Source organism: Phascolarctos cinereus, unplaced genomic scaffold (genome assembly GCF_003287225.1).
Source record: "Phascolarctos cinereus isolate Bilbo 61053 unplaced genomic scaffold, phaCin_HiC Scaffold_3;HRSCAF=262, whole genome shotgun sequence".
NCBI lineage: Eukaryota > Metazoa > Chordata > Mammalia > Diprotodontia > Phascolarctidae > Phascolarctos > Phascolarctos cinereus.
The window spans coordinates 227,161,675-227,185,625 of NW_027555736.1; the positions used below are offsets into that span (position 1 = coordinate 227,161,675).

Sequence of the window (23,951 nt, forward strand, 5' to 3'; positions counted from 1 at the left end):
TGTTTATGCGTGTGGTATATATCTTTGCCAGTTTATATGGTTTTATTTTTGTGAGATTTCCTCGGTTGTAATGGGGCACATATATGTACATACATACGTACATACATATTTATATGGATTATTAAGGAGAAAAGTATTGCTTTCATTAATTTCAAGCTAGGCTGAGGAAGATGAAGTGTAGGTGAGCTACTAAACGCCATCTGCTGTTAGAACAGATAGATCACACTCCTCAATCTGGAAACACTAACCCTGCTCTAGATGCAATAAAACCAGTGAACATAGCTGTTGAAGAATTCTACCTGTATTATTACATATGGTATGACACTATGTTGTGTCACCTGGAAGACTCAATTGATACCCTTTAAGCTGAATTTTCACTTCAGGAAAGTTCTCATGTGGATTGTTGCTAGAGGCTTTCTTCTCTCTTCCTAAGTAACAGCCCCAAAAAAGGCACCCCCAAATTATAACCACACTTGGAGTTCACCTCTGGAATGAGTAGTCCGTAGCAGCTAATGTTACGTTCCCTAGCAAGCAAAAGATAGTTTACTCTCATTTACTGTAATAAAGCATTTTTGAAGTCCTTCCCTTAACAATAATCTTGGGAATATGCATATTCACTTAATCTCTCCTTAAGATCAGATAATAGAAGTTAAACATAATCATTAATAGACTTAGAAAAGTTTACTGACAGGTAAATAGTTCCATATCTGATTACTGTTCTTACATAAGGAATAACTCAGTATAGTTATTCCTACTTAGTTGCTTCTAGTATAGGCAAAGATACTTTTCATGGTGGTGGATTTGTAGTTATATTCTCTATTAATCAGCTAATGCCTCACAATTTTCAGTTAACACATTTGATGGGCTATTCAAATGGAAGACTAAATAATAAGTAAAGGTGCTTTTTCCCCCCCTTTTCCATGTGAATTTGCAAAACTAGTGGAAGGTAATTTCCAGGCTTTCAGCAAGCCTATCTCTGGATTATGTATCTTTATAAGTGTTTGACTATGGGTAAATGCAGTTATTTCACTTTCTTTTGGTGATTGAAATCCATATTCCCTTGTCCCTTGATGAGTCTGAACATAGTACAGACTAGAACTTGATCTTTAGAAATGTCTGAAATGTAAATTTTCCTCCCTAGACCTCTTAAAAGCTAAATCACCAGAAGTCATTCCAATCCTACACCAAAGTGTTAGCTGAAGTTATACCATCCCCTGCATCTATCATTTACTCTTACCCAGACTCAGACTCTTAGATAACTTTTAAACTTAGACTTTTAGTTTTCACTTTAGTACTGTTTGTTATTGTTTAGCTGTGACCCCTATGTGGGGTTCTCTAAGCAAAAATACTGGAGGGGTTTGCCATTTCCTTCTCCAGCTCATTTTACAGATGGGGAAACTGAAGCAAGCAGGGTTAAGTGACTTGCTCAGGGTCACACAGCTAGTAAGTGTCTGAGGCTGGATTTTAACTTAGGTCCTCCTGACGCCAGACCCAGTATTTTAGCTACTGAACCACCTAGCTGCCAATCTTTAGTACTATACCATGGTCATATCTTAGAGAACAAGATAGAGAAGTATGGACTGAATGGTGGAATAGGCAGGTAGATATATAACTAGTCAAACAATCATACCCCAAAACAAGTACCAGCTTTGAGGGAGCTTTTCATAGTGCTCTCTGTATATGAACACTTTTTTCAGTGACTTAAAGACATTGAATCCGTGCTTAGTAAATTTGTTGGAAAGGCTGGGGTGGCAAGATGGTTAATATATGGCAGAATCATAACTCAAAAAATCATTTAAAACTTGGTAATTATTCCTCCCCCCCACCAAGGGAAGAGTTTAAAGTGACTGAGAGGGTTGATGAAGAGAGAATAAATTTTCTCACTTTTTTAAAAAGCAAAATCAGATTAAAATTAGGTATTTAAAACCAATTATGGTTTTTTCCACTATACCATACAACCTCATGATACCTAGGGGTCATGTCAACAGGCATTTACTATGTGCTTGGCACTGTGCTATGTGCTGAGGATACAGAGAAAGGCACCCCCCAAAAAAAAATTGCTCTCAAGAAGCTCACAGTTTGAGGAAGACAACATGCAAACTATGTACAAAAAAGAATACATACAGTTGGTATAAGTTGGAGGGAAGGCACTTCTCAATAAGGAAGATCAGGAAAGGCTTCTTGCAAAATGTGGGATTTTAGCAGAAAATTGAGTTTCCTGTTCAAGATACAGTAGGGATACAAACGTCCCTAGATTGTAGTGGACATGGAAGTTAGTAAAATGTAAGATTGGAAAAGTAGAAAGGGCCCTGACTGTAAAGGACTTTAAAAGACAAAATATAAAAAGATTTTATATTTAATCCTGTAGGTAATAGGGAGCCAGTTTTGAGTATGGGCATGTAATGTCAGACTTGCACTTTAGGAAGACCCTTTTGACAGCTAAGTGGATGATGAACTAGAGCAAGGAGAGACTTAAAGCAGGGAGACCAAGCAGACAGCTATTGCAGTAATCCAGGTGTGAGATGATTAGAATTTGCACCAGCATGGCAGCTGTGTCAGAAAAGGGAGTATATGAGGACTCTTAGAATGGTAGAATTGACAGGACTTGGCAACAGATTGGATATGGAAGGTGGAGGAAAGAGTCAAGGATAACACTAGGTCTTGAACACAGGTGACTGTGAGGATGGTGAGAAGTTTGGAAGTTTTGGGTGGGGGAGAATAAGTTGTTTTGGACATGTCGAGCTTAAGATGTCTATGGGGCATTCAGATTGGGATGTTCTGGAGGTATCGGAGACGTGAGACTGTAGGTCAGGAGAGATTTGAGCTGGATAAATAAGAGAGGGAGTTAACTTTCCCTAGTCACAACAGCTAGTGTCAGAGGTGAGACAGCAGCCTAGATTTCTGGCTTGAAATTTAGTTTTCCATTACACCAAGTAACTGTTCAGATTGGGATAGGGACACTCCTGCTGTATTCTGTATTTGGTCAGACTACGTCTGAAGAACTATGTTTAGTTCTGGCAGTTACACTTTAAAAACATCAGTAATAGATGATGAGATTATGAATGAGAGAAGATGAGAAAAATTGAAGGAACTAGGGATGGTTACCCTCCAGAAGGTCATGATAACCACCTACTAATATCTGAAGGCCTATCATGACTAGAAAATTCCTTAGACCCCTTCTAGATCCTCAGATTCAGGGAGAAATCTTGACTCTAGAGAACAGGTAATGAAACATTTCCCACCTGAGACATTTACTAACTGTGTGACCCTGACTTTCAGAGTTGGGCTGTACCTCAGTGGCTCTCTAGTCCAGCAAATACATGGAAAAGAATTTCACAACAAGAAGTCATCTAACCTTTTCTTGAAAATCTGTCATCAGGGGGAAATATTTTGAAACAGTTCTTTTGGATAGCTTTAATTGTTGGGAAAATTCCTTTACATCAATTCAAAATTTGCCTCTTGCAACTTCCCCTCATTGCTTCCAATTCTGCCCTATGAGGCCAAGCTAAGTAAGTCTAATCCCTCCCACACCCCCACACCCACCCCATTCTAGTTTATTTCTCAACTAAGGCCTTTTCTACCTTTGCATTTTTTTCCTTACATTTCATGTAGTTCCTTCAACAGACCTCTGGGCCCTTCACCTTGTTCTCTCCACCTCCCTCTCCCACACCAAACTAAACATAATAGCCAGATGTGACCTGACCAGGGCAGAGTATAAAGAATGATCACCTTCTTATTCCTGGAAGCTATGCCTCTCCTTATGTAGCTTAGGATCATGTTAACTTTCTTGACTGCTTTATTGCACTTAATTACTCATGTTGAGTTCAAAGGTCCCTAAAGTTCTTTGATCCTTTTCAGATGAACTACTTTCTAGCCATAACTCCCACGTCTTATACTCATGAAATTGATTTTTTTAAACCCAAGTTGGCTTTCTCCATTCTAGCCTGTCAAGATCTTTTTGAATTCTGACTCTCATCTAGTATGTTAACTGTGCCTCCTAGCATCATGTCACATGCAAATTCAATATACATTCCTTATTCAAGTTAGGGAATAAAAATGTTAAACAGCACAGGACCAAGAACAGGTATCTACTGGAGCCCTTTTTCAAAGTTGACATCAAAACTATTAATGACATTCTTTGGATCTGGCTGTCCAGCCAGTTCTGAATCTACCTAATTGTATCATAATTTAAATCAAGGTATAGGCCAAGAGAGGTGGAGAATCGTAACTGGATTTAGAATTTATAGTTTAGAAGTTGAGTGCTGAGTGCTGTCCAGTCTAGGACCTCATGTGGTTTCCTTAATTACCTTACTTTAGTATATTATTTCTGAATAATATTGTGGTCTGGAATATGTATCATCAGATAAGGAGATAAGCGGGTAATAGGAAGGTAGATAGATCCGAGAATAAGGAATCCATTAGAAGAAAAGGGACAGGTAATTAGGGGTTTAGGGGTAGCAGACTTCTGAATTTAAGGAGTTAAGCTGCTTGAGGACCTAGAATACTAGAGGGCTAAGTACTTTGAGTTAGGGTTCATTGAACAGTTAAGGTTTAGAGACTAGTGAAAGATGAAAGTACCAGGGCTAAGGGACAAAGATCAGGGATCTGGTTCAAGAAGGGGTTGGAATTGTTGGAAAGTGCCTGCAATCTACTGCTTGGTTCATTACACAGATTATACCTAAACTTTAGCAAAAATATGGAAAGCTGAGTGCCCGTTAATTGGGGCATAGCTAAACAAATTGTGGTGTGTGAATGTAATATAATATGTGTTGTATGAAACTGTGAATATGAAGTATTCATAGAAACATGGTAAGATTTATATGACCTGATGCATAATTGAGCAGAACCAGGAAAATAATATACACAGAGACTACAACAGTATAAATGAAGTAACATATATAATAACAGTAAAATGAAGTTAAAACAATAATTGTGTCAACCAGTGTTGATCCTAGGGAAGAAATGAAGAAATACAGCTCACACTTTTTGTTAAAGGGATGGTAATCTCTTGATTATGGAATGCTGTATATGCAGTCAGACACTTCATATGCCAGTTAGTTTTGCTTAGCTTTTTCTTTGTTATAAGGGGAGCATCACTGCAGCAGAAGAAGAAAAGGAAGGAATATAGAGGGAAATGTCTAGTGAAAATAAGTTATCAATAACTTTTAATGATACCGTGAACAATCAAGTATTTTTTAAGCAGCTACTCTGTGTCAGGGACTGTGTTAATAAGCACTGGAGATACAAATACAAAGACTGAAAAGATCCCTACTCAGAATTCACTGACATTATAATGGGGGAGACAACAAACATATATAGATACAATATAAAGTTAACAAATATACATAATACTAGGTACCATAGGAGGTAGGGCAATAGCACCTGGGGGAATCAGGAAAGGCTTTACGCAGAAGATGGTGTCTGAACTGTATCTTTAAGGAAGAGAGGGCTATCATGATGCAGATGTAAGGAAGTAGTGCATTTCAGGCACTGGGGATATGACCCAATTCTTATCGAGTACTTTTCCCTCTACACTATGGCCATATGTGCAAGATTACTTAATTAAAGACTTTAGCTATAAACGCATCCAAATTTAAAAGTATTTATGAAGGTAGTAGTTAGAGCAGTTAGGCTAACAAGGTTTTTTTTATGTGGTAGATGGTAAGTGCTTAGTGATTTATCAACTTGTCTTTTGTGTATATGAGTTGTTATTTGAATTGAGTTTACTTTAAAATAATCATTTCAAGGTGTGACCAAGTCGTTCATATCTTAGGCAAAATTTATATATACACACATATATTTGTGTATTTTTTTTTTTTGCTAAGAAGTTATACGAATAATGGTATTGAAAAGTGTTACTTGGAAAAACGTACTAGAGCACTGGACCTTGAAATATAGAACCTGCCTTATAGAGTGCATATGAATGCATTATTCTGCTTTTTTGCATGACATGCAAATAATTTACATTTCTGCCTTTTCTATTCAATGATTGTCACCCTTCCTGCCAGTTCTGCACATCTGGCTCTCTCAGCTTGCTTTGTCCTGGTGGAAATGTTATTTGTTTACTTAATAACTGGTTAGGTCTGTAATTTGGATTAAAGCTCTATCTTTGGCTGCCAAAATCCTGTCAAATGGTTCAACATCAGAAATGAAAATGGTTTTATCGATGGAAATAACATTCAAAAAATATTACCATCTGCTTTATCACTGTACCCTAAGAATCATGGCTGCTTTCCATCTGGCCGAAACTTCCTATGTTTTGTCTCTCCCTCTCAGAATGTGAGCTCCTTACAAGCAGATTGTGTAGTTTTTCTATTGGTATCCCTAGTGATTTGCACATAGTAAGCACTTAATAAATGCTTTTTAATTCCTCTATCCATCTACGCATGTCTCTCCATCTTCCCACAAGAATAACATTAGAAGCTTAATGCTTTGCTAAAACATAGGTAAATCATATTTACAGCATTTGCCTCATCTACCAATTTAGTGACTGTCCACAAAGGAAATACATTTATTCAGAACGATGTCCTTTTTTCCCCACTTTTGAAAAAAAAAATCTTAACAGACATCAAATAAAATGAGCACTTTCATATACACAGAACAGAAATTGGATTGTACATGAAAGTATAAATATCTATTATGTACAGCTGGCTTTTCTTTTTATATATATGATAAATTCAACATGTTACTTTCAAAGCTGTCCTGCTTATCTGGTCTTGCTCCTGTTTTTCTTTAGTATGTTTCCAAAACATTTGAAGAGCCTCTTTTTTTTTTAAGTCCTATCCACACCTTTCCTCTGCCTTCCTATCCCATGTCCTCAAATTGAGAAAAAGGAAAACAAAACTATTGTAACAAATGCTCATAATCAGGCAAAATGAATTCTCATATTGGCTACATCCAAGAAAATGTATGTCTTTCTGCAATTTGTCACTTTTCTGTCAAGAGGTAGGTAGCATGTTTCTTCAATAGACTTCTAGAATTGTGGCTGATCATTGCACTGATGAATATTCTTACGTCTTTCAAAGCCATCTTAGTTGACTCTCTCAAATAACTTTTTTCTAGGTGTTCGATAACTATCCCTTTAATGTGTGAAGTCACTGATTTCATCTGGAGGAACAAAAGGTCAACATTAAGGGAAATAATGAAAAAAGTGGGGTGGAAGGATTGTTAGATCTCAAATTATACTACAAAATAGTAACCATCTGAAGCATTTGGTATTGGATAAAAAAACAGAAAAATTACTACAGCTAAGATCATTCTCCTAGTAGAGAGAATGGGCATAAAATGAGTTGAATAACTGTGCCATCTTACCCACGAAGGGGTGGCTCAATCCCGTCTTTGATCCTCCTTTTTTCTCAATATAACTTAAAAGAAAAAAAAAGGAGCTCCCCCCTTTTTTGTCCTTTGCATTAGCTTTGCTTGGCAGCTTTGGCTCAACCGAACCCCATTCTTACAGGACCTTAATATACTTTTATTTGTCTTCCATTACTTGCATTTGTTTCCATTTTCCTTAAATGTACTTGCCTTTTCTTACATTCTAAGGTGACAGGTCAATTCCCTGTGCATCTAAGTGAGTTTCCTTTAGAAAACACAGCTATTTCTATCTAAAGAATTTCATTCTTGACAGCCTCCCATCTTCTGGGGCTGACTTCCCATGTAGAATTTTATTCTTTGGATTCCTATCTTCTCTAAATCCTTTTAAATCTACTTTCCTAAGATCTAGGATACATTTTAAATCTATTTCCCCAAGATCTAGGATATATGTCATATTACTTCTCATATTCCACTTTTCTTTCACAAGTGGAGTGGTCATCTCCTTTCCTCAACGGTTCCCAGCACTTCCACCCCAGCAAAGCCTTCCTCTTCGTTGGTGAAAATCAAAACCAGAATAGAATTTCCCTTTGCTTGTCCCATCACTTAAAAGTTCCATAGTTGGGACTGTTAATATTATATTATGATGTTAAAGCAGGTAGCTAGCTAGGTAGAATGGGTGATAGAGCACCGGACTTGGGATTCCAAATTCGAATGCTGCCTCAGACACTTTCTGTGTGATAATGAGGACAACAGTCACTGATCCTCTAAGGCTGTTTCCTCACCTGTAACATAGGGGACAAAAGTCACTGATCCTCTCAGGCTGTTCACCTGTAACATAGGGGAGGAATGATAATTCCCAACTCATAGGGTTGTTGTTAAGGATCAAATTAATTAAGTTATGTAAATGCTATGTAAATGCTAGCTATGATAAATGATGATTTCAGCCCAATATAAGGAAAAACAACCAACAATTAGTCTAGCCCAGTGTCTGGCCCATAACAGCCCCGTTTTAATAAATATGTTTGTTGATTTGACTTGATTTATCAAACATGGGCCGGGCTGGGGAGGGATGAAGATGGCTCTTCTGCTTAAGACAGGTAGGACTATCTAGGCTCCATTCCCCCTTGGCCACATGGCCCAGGTCCCTGGAGTTTTATTACCTTATAGACTACTTGGCCCCTCATAGAGCCCTCCCATTGTCTTTCTGTATATAAGGTCCATCTTGTCTCCTTTAAGATGCTCAGATTCTCATAATCTAGCCATGGGCTTAGATTCTTAAAATCCTGCCAATAGCTCACAAACGTTCAGACTTCTTAAGAGTCTACCCAATATGACTAATGTTCCGATAAACCTCGTCTTTGGCTAGAAAAAAAAAAAGGCAGGATTGCACTGTGAACCCGTAGAGGCCAACGTGGGTGGGGTGCCAACAACAACGATATCATTGCTAACAATATAGTTGTTGCTGACAGCATTTCTGCTAACAGTAATAACTGTCCGACAACAAGCTGCAGCCTCCTCGGTGAAGCTAAGCCTCCCATCCCTGGCCCGGGGTACCCGGGGGGTGGGCATTGCAGGCTGCGTGAGCTTGGCCGAGGTGACCTCCAAAGGTCCCTCGTATCCCAACCACACCTGCAATCCCCCAACCCCCCACTTTTCCCCCCGTCCCAAAGTCCCCGGCGCTCCGTCCTCCCGATCGACGCGCTCTGCTAACCCCCGAGGTACCCCGACGTGCCTGCGCTCCCTCTACTCCCGCCACCAACGCAAGCGGGTAACCATACTTTCTGCCCCTAGCTAGGACGGACTACGACTATGCAGACGGGAGGGGGAGGCGTCGAGGAAAAGGCTCGGGAACCGGAAGAGGACACAAGTACTTCCGGGTCAGAAGGCGAGAGGGCCAACATGGAACCTCGCGCATCTCCGAAGGTAGCGGAGCTGCCGTGGAGTCTCTGAGACCCGGGCATCCGCCGCCGCCGCCGCCGCCGCCGCCGCGCAGCCCGATCTGGCCCTTGCCGGGGCCTCCCCCCCACCGCCTCCTCCCCTCTCGAGGTCCGCCCCCTCCCCTCTCCTGCCCGGCGGGTCCCGGCGAAGCTGCCTCCGCCATGTCAGTGCTGGGCGAGTACGAGCGACACTGCGACTCCATCAACTCCGACTTCGGGAGCGAGTCCGGCGGCGGCTCCGTGTCCAGCCCCGGCCCCGGCTCGGCCGGCCGCCCCGGCGGCGGCTTCCCGATGGAGCAGGAGGAGTTGCATTACATCCCCATCCGCGTCCTGGGCCGGGGCGCCTTCGGGGAAGCCACGCTGTACCGCCGCACCGAGGTAGAGCGCAGCCGGAGCCCCCGACCCGCCTGCCCGCGGCCTGCCCGCCCTCCTCTTCCTTCCCCCCTCGTTTCTTCTCTCCGCTTCCCCTTTCACCTTCTCCTTCCAATCGCCCCATCTTCTAGGTGTGGAAACCGAGGCTCTTCATCTCTCTTCCTCGGTTTCTTCATCCGTAAAATGAAAGAGCTCCACTATCTTGTCTCTAGAATTAAGTCACCAGAGCCATTCTCCTTACTCCTCCTTTCCCCCTACTTTTCTCCTCTACCTGTTCCTTTCTCTCCCGTTCACTTTTTTTCATCCGTTCCCGTTTGTTATCTCCATCTCAGAGATGTAGAAACTGAGGCTCTTCATCTCTCTGTACCTCAGTTTCCTCATCTGTAAAATGGAGGAGCTCTACTTGGTTACCGAAAGAGTCCTTTTCAGTTCTGAACAGAAGAAAAAAGAGAATTTCCCTAATTCTTCCCTTTCCATTGTCCCTTAATCTTCCTTTCCCCTCTTCCCTTTTTTTCCTGTTCTGGTCTCTATTTCTCTTCCTTTTTTTTCCCTTTCCCAAATAGTGTCCTTGTCCTATAGATGTAGAAAGGGAGGCTCTTAATTTCCTTGTTCCTCAGTTTCTTCATTGGTAAAATGAAGGAGCTCTGCTAGATTTGTCTCCAGTCCTTTCTCAACTGTAAAAAGAAAAAAAAAAGAATTTTCCATAACCATTCCTTTTTCCTTTTTTTCTAATTCCTCCTTTCCTTCCGTCCCTTTCCCCCTACCTTTCTCTCTCCTTTCTGTTCCCTTTTCTTACCTTTTGTAGAGCATTTTTACCTACCTACTGTCTTGTCCCAACATCTCTAGCATCATCATCTCTTAACTAGAGCTCAGCATCAGTTTAATATTTATCAGATTCCCACAGGGCATGGTCCCTGGTGTCATCTTCACCATTTAACTTTAACATCACCTTCACTGGGAGACAAGTTTCATTAGTTACCTGCCATCTTGATAAAGTTTGAACTAGGGCATTGTCATGAATGCCTGCTGTCTTCCCTTCCCACTAATTAATTTTTCCTTCCTTTCATACTGTTCCAAGTTTCTAAACAACTTTTTGGTAGTATATTTCCCAAATGGCCAGATCTCTAGTATTCTTCCCAGTCTTATGCCTTTCTACACCCCACCCCCCCCTCCAAAAAAGTCCTTGCAGTTATTGCTTTTAAATTCTAACATACCCACCCACACACCTAGGACTGTTCTTGAAGGCCGCTGGGAAGTTCCAGCTGCTTTAGGATTCTGGTTGGTTTCTCCAGCAGTGTTTATCATAAGCCTTTACCCTGTATTGATGACTCAGAGTCCTGAAGTAAGCTAAGGACTCTTGGTTGTACCCCTAAAGCCACATGTTACAGATCCAAAGAAGTCTAAATTCTGAACGTTTAAACATTTATTGATGACCTAAATGTGTTGGAAGCATTATGTATTTTGTTCATCCATATTTCTCTGTCTTGAACTTAAGCCTTGGTTTGTATTTGTAGAATTTAGAGCCAGTTGGAGCTTTAAATAGTTTAGTCCAGTTTCTTCATTTGAGGATGAGGAAACTGAGACCTTCAAAGAATTAGTGAAAAGAGGAGAGGGGGCAGAAGAAACAGGTTAGATAATTGTTTAGAAAGGTCTTTTCCCCCCATACTAGAACTTTTTGAAGAGGCCCATAAATATCCTGTATTCATGAAGCATCTTTTGTGAGAGGATTGCAGAAATGCTTTGAAAAAGCAAAAAAAAAAAATTTTGCATTTGTAAGATACTGTTATTTCTCTATTTTTTTAATTTGCCCTCACTGTTAGATTGTTGGGAAATGAAAGGTATTATGCAACTGAGGTCGGAGAGCTGGCTCAAGAGGCCAGTAAGACTTGGGTTCAAGTTCTCTCTCTGACACATATTGGCTATGTGACCTTGGTCGAGTTACTTAAACTCTTTATGCTCTAAACCAGAGGGCTCAGATTCTGCGCAGGCAGCTGGCAAAACTACCAGAACCAGATTAAAATTGGGCAATGCAACATGTTAGTTTGTGGTTTTCTGAGACATTGTGCCACTGCAGTGGTGCACGTCCTTTTGAGTTTAACACCATTGTTCTGAGCAACTCTCTTAGATTCTAAGTTACAGAGAAGGTGCCAGTCTGCATTGATAGGCGTTTCCTCATAGGGTGGCTTCCCATGTAATTGAAATTATAGGTTCGGTTCTGGTCTCTAACTCACGTTTATATACACTTTAAAGCAATGGTGTCAAACTCGAATGTAAATAAATCCCTGTCGGCCATATATTGACTTAGAAAACCACAAGTTAGCATCTATGTTGTATTGTATTTTTATTTTGTTAAACATTTCCTATTTACATTTTAATCTATTTCAGGCCTGCTGCTGTTTGCAGCCTATGAGTTTGACACCTCTGCTTTAAAGTTTGGAAAGCCTTTTCTTCAGAATTGTCCCATAAGGCAGGTAATATTAGTACTATTATTCCCATCTTGTAGATGTAGAATCTGAGGCTCTTCATTCCTCTGTTCCTCAGTTTCCTCATCTGTAAAATGAAGGTGCTCTGCTTGATTAGAATCCTTTCTCAACTCTAAAAATTTCTAGAAGAGATGAATTTTTGAGCTTATTTCAAGAATTGGAGCAATTTTTGGGAAGGGGGAGTGGTAAGGGAGAAGTATCAGAAAGCTAATTCTAGACCTGGGGAGTAGCAGGTGGGCTTACGTAGCTAGACTAGAGGATTTGTGAAGGGGTATGGTAGGAGAAGGAATGAGAAGGCAAAGTAAGTGCCATGACTTAGTTTGTACTTAAGTTCCAAGCTGAAGAGGATGACTAAGCTGAGCCACTAGCTTCAATTTTATAACACTTGAACTTAATCTGATATTTTCACATTATTAAGAAGTTGGAATTAGAATAGTTAATGCTCTCTTAACAAATATAGTATATGTAAAGTGCTTTGCAAACCTTAAAGGATATATAGGTGCTAATTATTACTGCTTCCTGCCTCCCTATTACCTCTTCTACCCTCACTATTCTCGTTGTATTGCTCTGTTGGATGTTTGCATTCTTTCCTAGTCCACGTTTTCTACCTTGTTGCAGACCTAGATCTTGCATTTCATAAATCATCTGGCATACCTAACATTTTTTTGTTTAATATTTACCAGTCCCTAACCAAAATTACTAATACAGATAATTATATATAGTCTCTGTCTAAAGTCTGTGTTGTTTCTTTTAAAGGAAAAAAATTAAATAAGCAGGTGTTTGTCCATCTGGCCTTTCTAGGCTTGTGGACGCAGATGTGGCTTCACTGACTTCCAGGAAAGAAGAAAGCACCATACTTATGTTACTGTGTTGTAGGATGACTCATTGGTTGTGTGGAAGGAAGTTGATTTGACCCGATTGTCTGAGAAGGAACGTCGTGATGCCTTGAACGAAATTGTTATTCTGGCTCTGTTACAACATGACAACATTATTGCCTACTACAACCACTTCATGGACAACAACACCTTGCTGATTGAACTAGAGTATTGTAATGGTAAGCAGAGATCTTAGTGACACTTCCTCTAAGACTTTTATTAATTGCACAAAAGAACTGTCATCTGTAATACAGAGTTTAAATGTTTTCAAAGGAAGTAATCTGGTCCCTGGAATGTTTTGAAATGATACAACAAAATAAATGGGATGATTAATTGTTTCTATGATTATTAATTTCTGCCACAGTGTCATAGCTTTGTCTCTGAAGCATAATTCTTACACATTTTTTTAAGCAACTTTTGTTTCAGTACATTATACAAACCTCCACCATAATCCCATTTGAATCCCCCTTACGATGTACAACCCCCCAAAACAGTTAAGTAAGATAACATGAAGAGAGTACTTGAAACTGACAGTGCCTGCAACCTTATACTGAAGTTTTTTCCCATCATTTAATAGAAGGAATGGAAATATACTTTATAACAATCATCTCTCATGTTTTTAATCTGAGTTTTCTTGCCATTTAGGGATGATTTCATTTATATTCTTGTAGAAAGTTGTAGTCATTGTGTTTATTGTTATTTAGATTCTACTTTGTGTTCTTTCTGCATCACTTCATACATGTCTTCCCATATTTGAAATCTTTGGTTTGCCATTCTATATGGCCCACTACATTTATGGACGACAATTTGTTAAGCAGTTTCTTAGTCTTGGGCACATTTTTTTTTTGCTATTACAAAAAATGCTGCTATGAATGTTTTTGTGCAGATAGATCAACTCCTGCCAGATATCTCCTGGATATCCTATAAGCATCTCAAATTTAGCATGTTCAACCTTCCACCCCAGCCTACTGTGATCTACTTTTCCTTCAAAATTCCTCCTCCAAAATGTTTCTCTAAAGAGCACTTCCAGCCTCCGAGCTTCACAGCCCTCACAGTCATCCTTAACTCTTCCTTCTTCCTCATTCTCCATATGTAGTCATTGGCAAGTTTTGTCTCTTGTACCTCCATAGCATTTCTTTCTTCTGTCCCTTTCTCTCTACTCATACAGCAGTGACTTTAAATGGGGTAGCCAGGCGATGGAGTGGATAAAGTAATGGATCTAGAGGGAACTCAGGAAAACCTGAGTTCAAATTCAGCCTGTTATACTTACTAGCTGTGTGACCTTGAGGAAGTCACTTAACCTCTGTTAGACTCAGTTTCATCATCTATAAAATAGAGACAATATCAGCACAGTCCCAGGGTTATCTTAATCAGTGATAATATTTGCAAAGCACTTAAAGTGCTGGTCACGTAGTAAGTGCTGTATAATTGCTAATGATTAGCTGCTGTTATTATAAATTCATACGCTCATCACTTCTCACTGTAAAAGTCTTCTGATTAGTCTTTCTGTTTCTATTTTCTCCATTCTGTAATCCATCATCCATATAACTGTTAAAATAAGGTCATAGGTCCCTAAGTCATGGAGCCAGCCTGCTCAAAAACTTTAGTAGTTCCTCATTGTTTCTAGAGTAAATTAGAAACTGCTTAACCTGAAAATTTAGGGCCCTCTCCACCTATTTTTCCTACCTTATTTGTTACTGTTCCCCTTCATGAACTCTATATTTCAGCCAAACTTGACAGTGTCTCTTGCCTTCATGCATTCACATAAACCATTTCCCAGGCCCAGAATGCCCTCCTCACCTCCACCTTTCAGAATTACTGGCTTCCTTTAATACTCAGCTCACATGCTACCTCCTTTGTTGCAGCCTTCTCTGATCTACCCAATTACTAGTGCTCTCTCTCATATTTCATTGTACTATATTTATGTAGTAATTATATGTATACTTATCATTGTTCCTGGAGCAGAATGGAAACTTTTCAGTGTTAGGGACTGTTTCTTGGTATCTTTGTTTTTCCCGGTGCCATTTTTTACTGAATTGGAATATAAAACCGAGAGTACATTTGCTGGGTCAAAGAGTATGAACAGTTTTGTAACTTTTCTTGCATAATTCCAAATTGTTTTTCAAAATGGTTGAACCAGTTCACCAATTCCACCAGCAGTGAATTATGTTGCCTGTTTTCCCATTGCCCCTTCAACACTGAATTTTTCCATCTTTTACCATTTTTTTTTCCAATTTGGCAGCCATGAGGTGATAGCTTAAAGTTGTACTAATTTGAATTTTTCTGATTGCTGATTTTAAGCACTTTTGTATGTGGTTGTTAGTATTTTACTTTTCTTCTTTTGAAACTATTTATATCCTTAGACATTTTCTGTATTTAGGCTCAGTTCTTAGTTTCATAGATTTTTGCCAATTACCTCTAAATTTTGAATATGTGACTTTTTTATTAAAGATGTTTTCTTCAAAGATTTTTGTTCCTTAGTCTGTAACTTCTAGCTGCATTTATTTATTTATTTATTTATTTTGTACAAGAGCTTTTTATTTATATGTAATTGAAGTGGGCTGTTTTGTCTTTTATAATATCTATCACATCTGGTCATAAATTCATCCCCTAATCATAGGTATGAGAGCACTAACCTTATATTCTCCTCTAACGTTACAATAGTATGACTGAATATTTAGTTCATTTATTCATTTTCCTTTTTAAGTTGTTTCATTTGTCGTCATGGCCAAATAATCCATTGTATAGTGATCAGACTGTGAGGAAATCCTCAATTTAGAATATCTCATTTTACTGGGGAGATTCAGATGTTAAATAATTTTCTGTTAGTCTGTAAGTTCTTTGAATACAGGGATCTCTGTATTCAAATCTTTATATCTCCCCAGTACCTAATAGAAAGCTATATACAAAGTAGGCACTTAATAAGTTTGTCTTGTTTCTTTTCTCTCATCAGAGAAAGGTCTTAAGATATCTTTTCAGATAATTTCACTTCTCGTATATCTGGATTATTTTTGATCCTAATCAAACCTAGATCTGTAAAGTTGTATTGTGATTTTATGAATTAGTAGAAATTGCAAAAAGTTAATTTCTTCACCATGGTTTGGATAAATGAAAGCAGATGATTGAGTTAATAAAACTTTTATTTGCTAAATTTCAGAGAATTAAAGATGCAAAGTTTAGCTAAGCTTGAAATATGATTTAGAAATGCAAGTAGAAGGTAAGACAGTCTTTATAGGGAAATATGCAGAAAAGAGTTGATCAAAACCACTTATTCAGCAGGAAGAAGATGACTTAGGTAGCAGTTAATGATTGGGGGAGAACTTAAGGGTGGAGCCTACACACAGAAACGTTTTTCACTTAGCAAGGGGGAAAAAAATTGGTCTGGTAGAAGGACCTAAATATGCCAAAACATCTCATCAGCAGGAAAGGTTGGTAAAGGAACATCAGAGGAAACAAAATATCAAGGCCAGATCTAGAGGAGCTCTGAAGAGTCTTTCCCCCTTTAAATCTTATGATCAATGTGACCTGGGTTTTATTTACTGTATCTAGTGTTTTCAGTTAAAGATCTTTTGTACTCTGTCCTCTTTTCTAAAAGCACCACCTTTGCTTTTTGGGCAGTTAATCTACTTGTTGTTTGAGTAAGGAATTCTTCTTTAGCGCAGCTGTGTTCTGTGCAACCATAGTAATTTATGCAAGGTGCATTGGGATTTCATGAGAATTTTTATATTTTCCTCCTAAAATATTAAATGTAAAATTATATACGTATATGTGTGTGGGGAAATAGACTTAATAATAGACTTCTCCAGTGTGGCAATAGACTTAATTCCCTCTGTTTTGAATTAAAATTTCCTTGACTCGCCTACCGTATTTCAGGGGTATTCCTCAGTTTCCCCTAAGTAGGTTTTATGGGTTCCGTCTACCTGTTTTCAGACCCACAGCTTTCCATAGTTTGGGAAATCCTGCCTGAGAGAAAATTTTAATGTAAGGCGTTTCAGAAGTGAAAAGCCAAGAGATGTTCTTTCCTGTGAAGAAGCCTTGAGAGCTCTGCCTTTCCTGCGTGGGGGGATAAAGCACCAAGAGCTAAAGGAGTTAAACATCCGTCTGTTAACTAAGCAGAGCTTTTCTCTAAATGTTCTTTTTTCCATTGTTTAATTTTAGGAGGAAACCTGTATGATAAAATCCTGCGTCAGAAGGACAAGTTGTTTGAGGAAGAGGTATTTCAGATTAACGTGGAAGGGGCAAGAATTGTTCTTTAATGATTCTAACTTCCTGGGGTTCTTTGCTTATGTTTGCTCTCCTCTCACTTGCTCCTCTCAGTCTGCTGTCAAGCCTTTCTAGGTTTGGGATTTTCAAGGGACTAAAAGAGTACAGTCTCTCATGAAGATGAGGGCTGTCTGTAGCTGTTTTTAAGTTTTTCTCCCAGAAAATGATGCTTTATGAGCTCTCCCAGGCTGCATTTCTGCTTAATGATTGCTTTGTTATCTATAGCTGTCCTTTGAAACCTACTTAGGTTTCTTGGCAGCATGTATCATTCCAAAAGTTCACAAAAGTCTGTCATTGGTGTACTTTGTAACTGCATTAAAGCTGTTTTATGATGGTGATCTGCTTTAGCCTTCCATGTCTGCTGTTCTATCATGTACTACTCAACCAACAAGAAGGACATTTACTTTGACTCCAAATCCAACTTTGGCTGCAGCTTCTTTTGTGTTTTCTTTACAGTGAATTTATTTGTTTCAATACAAAATGTAATTTCTTCTGTCTTTGTAGATGGTGGTCTGGTACCTGTTTCAGATTGTATCAGCAGTGAGCTGCATCCACAGAGCTGGGATACTCCATAGGTAATGAATGAAGAGAAGTTCAAAGAACTAGGGACCCATGGTTGGGAGAGGGTCAAATAGACAGTGCTTTCATGAGCATGTTTTGCTTTTTTGGTAGAATAGTAACATCTTTTTCCATAGAATAAAATTTAGAGATGAAAGAATGACTAATGGTGGGTGTCATCCTTGGTTCCGTGGTTAGACCAAACCATGTTTGTGCTATAGATACATCTTCCTAATGAGCTGAGCACTAATTAAGACTATTGGCGTTCATTTGTGTAAACTTTAGAGTTTGATAAATTCATGAACATGTCCTATGCTTGCACAGGAAGTTGTGTTAGGTTTATTAAAATGCAAAGCAGGTGAGCCACTCTGACAATTAGAAAGTACTATTCTTTTGTGCTTATGCTATTTTTCTTTAAATAAAACATTCTTATTTTTCCTGTTAATGACAATCTATATTGTCATTATTTCCTAATCAAGGAATAAGACCCTTTTGAGACCGTGTCTAACCTGTAGACTTTTATTGAGTAAATCATTTACCAATGAAGATTAATTATAGTCTTCTTTTTGATATTTGAGTCCTGGTTGTTGCCTGCTACTTTTTTTCTCAAAGCAATTAGCTTTATTACTATGAATTGTATACATCCTTCAGTAAGGGAAGCCGAAGAATGAACTAGCTTACTTTAAGCTGATCGTATATAAAACATACTCAGAAATGTAGCCTGTAAAGGAAGTGATGGTAACATGCTTGGCCACATTGCTTGCTGGGACTTAGAGTCTCTTTCCCTTGGTATGGTAAAGACCCTGAAACTATTCAAAGTTAAGATAGCAAAAATGACTTTCATATCTCTTGATCTGAAGCGGCTGTTTGCCAAAAAGTTGTGCTTAACAAAGGCAGCTTAGCACAAGGGACCAAAGTGATGTAGAACGTGGTTTTTATCATCTTTCTCTCCAACCCTTCTAGGGATTCATTGGTGTGGGAGTCATTCTTATTCTTTGGAGAGTTTAAGGATTCAAGTTATTTGTTCCTCTTTTGGAAGTTAAAATACAGAGTGTTAGATTAATAGTCATTGCATTGAGACTTTGACTAGGGTGTCATAAGAGGATCTGCATAGTAATATGATAGTGCTTGTACTGCAGTTAATAGTGTCACTAGGTTGGTTACCTTGAACTCTAAAGAAAGAAGATAAAAAAGAAACTGGTATGGGGATTTAATGTGTATTGTTTCTTTTTCAGAGATATAAAAACTTTAAATATTTTCCTAACTAAGGCAAACCTAATTAAACTTGGAGATTATGGGCTGGCAAAGAAACTTAATTCTGAGTACTCCATGGCTGAAACTGTAAGTGTGTATTGCCATTATATTAAGTGGTTTTTCCCTTTTCTTTCTACTGTAAGATATAGAAATTTTGCATCTTCTGTCTATGGCATAGACTCTATGCCGTCTAGTTCATATAATCCTAGACCTAGAATCAGAAAGGACCTTAAAGGCCGTTGCTGCAGCCCCTCGTTTTTCAGATGTGAAAACTAAAGCCTACAGAGGTTAAGTGACTTACCCAAAGTCATAAAATTAGTGTCAAAAGTGGGCTTTGAACTCAGATCCTCTTCCTTTGGAGCCAGTGCAATGCTCTTTCTACATGTTTCACAGTCCTCAAGCCAGTATTTTGTAATAATTCATCCAGAGGCAAGTTTTCAGGAGTCTTTTTTCTTGTGCTTGCAATGTCTTTTTTATGTTTCTGCTTGCAGGAGTCTTTGTGCATACACAGCCCTATTTTTACATTCCCCAGAATACCATCTAGTTATCATTGTTGTTCAGTCATTTCAGTCGTGTTTGGCTCTTTGTGACTCCATTTGGGGTTTTCTTAGATAAGATACTGGAGTGATTTACCATTTCAGTCTCCAGCTCATTTTCCAGATGAGGAAACTAAGGCAAGCAGGGTTAAATGACTTGCCCAAGATTACACAGTGAGTAAGGGTTTGAGGCCAGGTTGGAACTCAGGTCTTCCTGACTCCAGGCCCGGTGCTGTATCTACTTTGCCACCTAGCTGCCCTCTATCTTGTTATAAACTGATCTAAACTTTAAAAAGTGTTACTTTTTAAAAAATTATTAATATCCTCCCCTTCCTAGAATCTTTAGCAATTTTCAGTGTGTGTGTATTTTATATATGTGTATGTGTGTGTGTGTGTGTGTGTGTGTGTGTGTGTACACACACACACACACACACAGTGGTGCTATGGATCAAGGGGTTCGAAATCTTTCTGTGTCTTGTATTTCAAAGTTCCTAGCTCAAAGACAAACCATAAGGAACAAAAGAAAACCAATATGTAGAAAACAGTCTATTTAGAAGCATTTGATATAGATAAGGCATTCTACCTTGATCTCAAAGGAACATTTGTAAAAAAGAGAGGTGATTCCTCTACTTTAGGAATTGTTTAGAATGTTCATCCCTGTAGGAGTCATAAACTCTATTGATCATTTCATTTTACAGTTCAGTTGTTTCAGTCCTGTCCTATTCTTAATGACCCCATTTGGGGGTTTCTTGGCAAAGGTACTGAAGTGGTTTGCCATTTCCTTCTCTGGCTCATTTTACAGATGAGGAAGCTGAGGCACACAGGGTCATACAGCTAGTAAGTTTCTGAGCTCAGATTTGAACTCAGGTCTTCTTGACTCCTGGTCTGGTGCTCTGTCCACTGTGCCACCTAGCTGTGTGGTCATTTTACAGTGCTTCCTTTAAAAGAATTTTTTAAAATTTCAGTAGATTAAAATATTAAACAATTTCTAGACATCCACAGAAGTAATTGGAAACATTCTGGGGGTGAACTAGGTTTGCAAATCACTACTTTAGGGACTCAGACTGTTTTGGATGGTGACAGCCAGCCAGTGAGCTTGCAGCAAGAGAAAGACCGTTATTGAGGCCTGAATTTATAGTTGCCTTTGTTTGATCAGTTAAAATTCAAGAAAAAATTACATAGAAGCAGAAAACTTATCATAACCTTTCTCTTCTAAGAAATTTCATCTGCCTTGCTGCTTTTTATTCATACCCTTCCTTCATCTCTACCCATTAAAATTCTACCCATCTTTTAAGACCTAACTAGAGTTAGCCCTCCTCTGAAACCTTCCCTCATTTTTCTAGTTCTAGAAAATTGGAAGTTCTCTTTCCTTTGCTTTTACCTAGAATTTTGTATAGCTCTCATCTGCACTTACCACATTCTATTTTGTGTTAAAGTTATTTGTGTTCCATATCACCTCTACTATGTCGTATGCTCCAGAAGATCAGGAACCTTCATCTTTGTATCTTTTCCAGCTTCAAACAATGTTGTACTCATAGTAGGTACTTGTTTGTTGAGTTAAACTGAATAACTGAACAAAGATAGTGACTCTCAAACTTAGTAAAAACAAGGGCATGCTGGAGCATTCCTGTCTATTAGGATATGAAGGACTACATACTGATGGACTTAGAACATGTTTTCAGAGCCATTCTAGTAGTTGGAAATACTTGTCAAAATAGAGCAAATGTAGGAAGCTGGATTATTGGAGTAGATATAAAATTGGATTATGATGAAAGTTGCTTTGGGAACAGTGTATTTTAGTTGGGATAGCTATTAACTTCACCAAATCATTTTATTCACCCCACTTTCAGCATTTTTTCCTCTTTGGTGAACTTTGGGTAAATATGTTTGTGTCTGTGAAGCTTGAAATGTAGCTTAAATGTTTAAGGGCCTCTGCATGATGGAAATGAAATCCTAGAGCACTTGGGCCTCTCAGATGATTTCACTACTTTTTCTATGCAGGTGTTTCTTATGTAATAGGCATTCAGTAAGTTTGATAATATTTTCTCCGATGAGCCATACATATATCATATAACTGAATTCTATTTCCAATATTTTGTGTGAGGCTTCTAAAGTCATCTCCTAGAAAATCAAGTTTAACATTGAGCTGTTAGCAATAAGAGCCTTAGGAAATCAGACTAATTAGAAAGTGACTTTTTTTTAAATTCTGTTTTTTGTTTGTTTGTTTTTTATTGTTCAGCTTGTGGGAACCCCATACTACATGTCTCCAGAACTCTGCCAAGGGGTGAAGTACAACTTCAAGTCAGATATCTGGGCAGTAGGCTGTGTTATTTTTGAGCTGCTCACCCTAAAGAGAACCTTTGATGCAACAGTAAGTTGTGTGTTTTCACTATATAAAGGTGGCAAAAGTTGGCTTGCAGGGAAAAACTTCATTTGTCTATGAGACTCTAATGTTGTTAAATTTTTTCTTTTTAGTATGTGTGGTATTGTGATGATAGCTCACTTTTGTGTGGTGCTTTATAGTTTACAAAAGATTTTCCTCATGACAACCCTGTGAGGTAGGTAGTATAATACAAGTATTATCATCATGTTATAGGTGGTCACATTTACAAACAGATATAAACTGTAAAAATCAATTGAAGATGATGATAGGATGTTCCAGTTTGGGAAGCTAGGTCAGTTTTCTTTTATTCTTATATCACATTCATTTCTAAATATATCCATTCTTCCTTTCCCTCCCAGAAGCAATTAGGTGGCTTAGTGGGTAGAGCACCAGGTCTGGAGTCAGGAAGACCTCATCACTTAGTAGCCGTGTGACCCTGGGTAAATCAGTTAACCCTGTTTGCCTCAGTATCCTCATCTATAAAATGATCTGGAGAAGGAAATGGCAAACTACTTCAGTATCTTTGCCAAGAAAATCCCAAATGGGTTCACAAAGAGTTGGACATGACTGAAACTACCGAACAGTAACAACAATCTTTCCTCTCCAGTGAGCTTTCCCTGGTGACGAAGATTTAAAAAGAAAAAACAGTTCAGTAAAACCAAACAAGATATCAGTCAGTTCTGATGGCATTAGTCATTTCACTTTCATAGTCTCCCCTTACTGTCTATATCCCAACTCTTTAGTAAAGGGAGAAAGGTATTTTTTTCTCATAGTTTCTATGGCCAGGCTTGGTCATTTTAGCATTCCGTTTTTACTGTGCTTTCCATTTACATTGCTGTAGTCATTGTGTATGTTGTTTTCCTGGTTCTGCTCACTTCACTATACATAGGTTCATTTAAGTTCTCCAGTCTTCTCTGTTTTCTTCATATTCATTATTTCTTACAGACCGGTAATGCACACTGTTCACATACCACACCTTGTTTAGCCATTCCCTAGCTGATGGGTACCTACTTTGTTTCCTGCCACAAAAAAATGTTGCTATTACTATTTTAGTACCTGTCTGTCCTTTTTGTTGTGGACTTCCTTGGGGCATATGCCTGGCAGTAGGATCCCTGGGTCAAAGGCATGAAAAGCCTAGTCAGTCTTTGTCCCTTTCCCCTCTCTCCTCTTCCCTTTTTTTTAAAGCATATGTCTGCATTGTTTAGCAGATTGGTTGGACCAAGCTCTGCCCATAGTGTGCTGTGTGTGCCTATCTTCCTGCTGGCCTTCTAGCATTGACTTATTGCTAGTCTAGTGTGAGATGAAACCTTGGAGTTGTTTTAATGGGTATTTCTCTCATTATTAGTGTTTGGAAGAGAGTGTTTAATGGTTTACAGGGTTTTTTTGAGAATTGTTTGTTTATATCTTTTAACCACATACATGAAATTGGATATTTAGTCTAAACTCAGAGATACTGCATCTCAAAAACACTGAGGTTTCCAGCATAAAATCCACATCAGACACGAACTTGAATGGTATTACTAGAATAGTCAGTGAATTATTTGTCATTATAACTCTTTATTTTTCCATAACTTGAGTTCCCCATGGAAAGCAGTATGCCTAAATAATTAATATAAGGAACTTGGAGTTTGTAGACCTGGGTTTTAGATCTAGCCTGGTACTGAGAAAATCATTTAATGCTCCACTACCTTTTTTAAGTGAAAATTTTAACAACCACGGAGAGTCTGAAAAATTCAAACCATTTTCACGAGTGTTTGTGGAAAGGAGAAAAAAATAATTTTCTGTCTACTAGTATTCAAGACAATATGTTGTCATGCTTAATAGTCTCCTAATAACCACAATGCCCTGAAATCCAATTCCTACTATCATAATTTTTGCTTTCTTTTGGACAAAACCATCTCATCTTTCCAACAGTTGTCTTATTTTGTGAATTAACATTTTACGTTGAGTCATTTCCTCTTTAGTAATTCATTGTC

At 38.5% G+C, this 23,951-nt stretch overlaps 1 protein-coding gene across 1 annotated transcript in view; it reads left to right on the top strand.

Annotated features, from left to right (window-relative positions):
- The first annotated feature begins 9,177 nt into the window (after nucleotides 1-9,177).
- Nucleotides 9,178-23,951, top strand: part of NEK9 (NIMA related kinase 9) — a 41,095-nt gene continuing 26,321 nt past the window's right edge. The window contains exons 1-6 of the mRNA XM_020986262.2: nucleotides 9,178-9,629; nucleotides 12,983-13,160; nucleotides 17,140-17,195; nucleotides 17,749-17,819; nucleotides 19,038-19,143; nucleotides 21,832-21,963. Of these exons, the coding sequence (XP_020841921.1) occupies nucleotides 9,414-9,629; nucleotides 12,983-13,160; nucleotides 17,140-17,195; nucleotides 17,749-17,819; nucleotides 19,038-19,143; nucleotides 21,832-21,963 (759 nt within the window). The 5' untranslated portion in view covers nucleotides 9,178-9,413. The remainder of the gene's footprint in view (nucleotides 9,630-12,982; nucleotides 13,161-17,139; nucleotides 17,196-17,748; nucleotides 17,820-19,037; nucleotides 19,144-21,831; nucleotides 21,964-23,951) is intronic.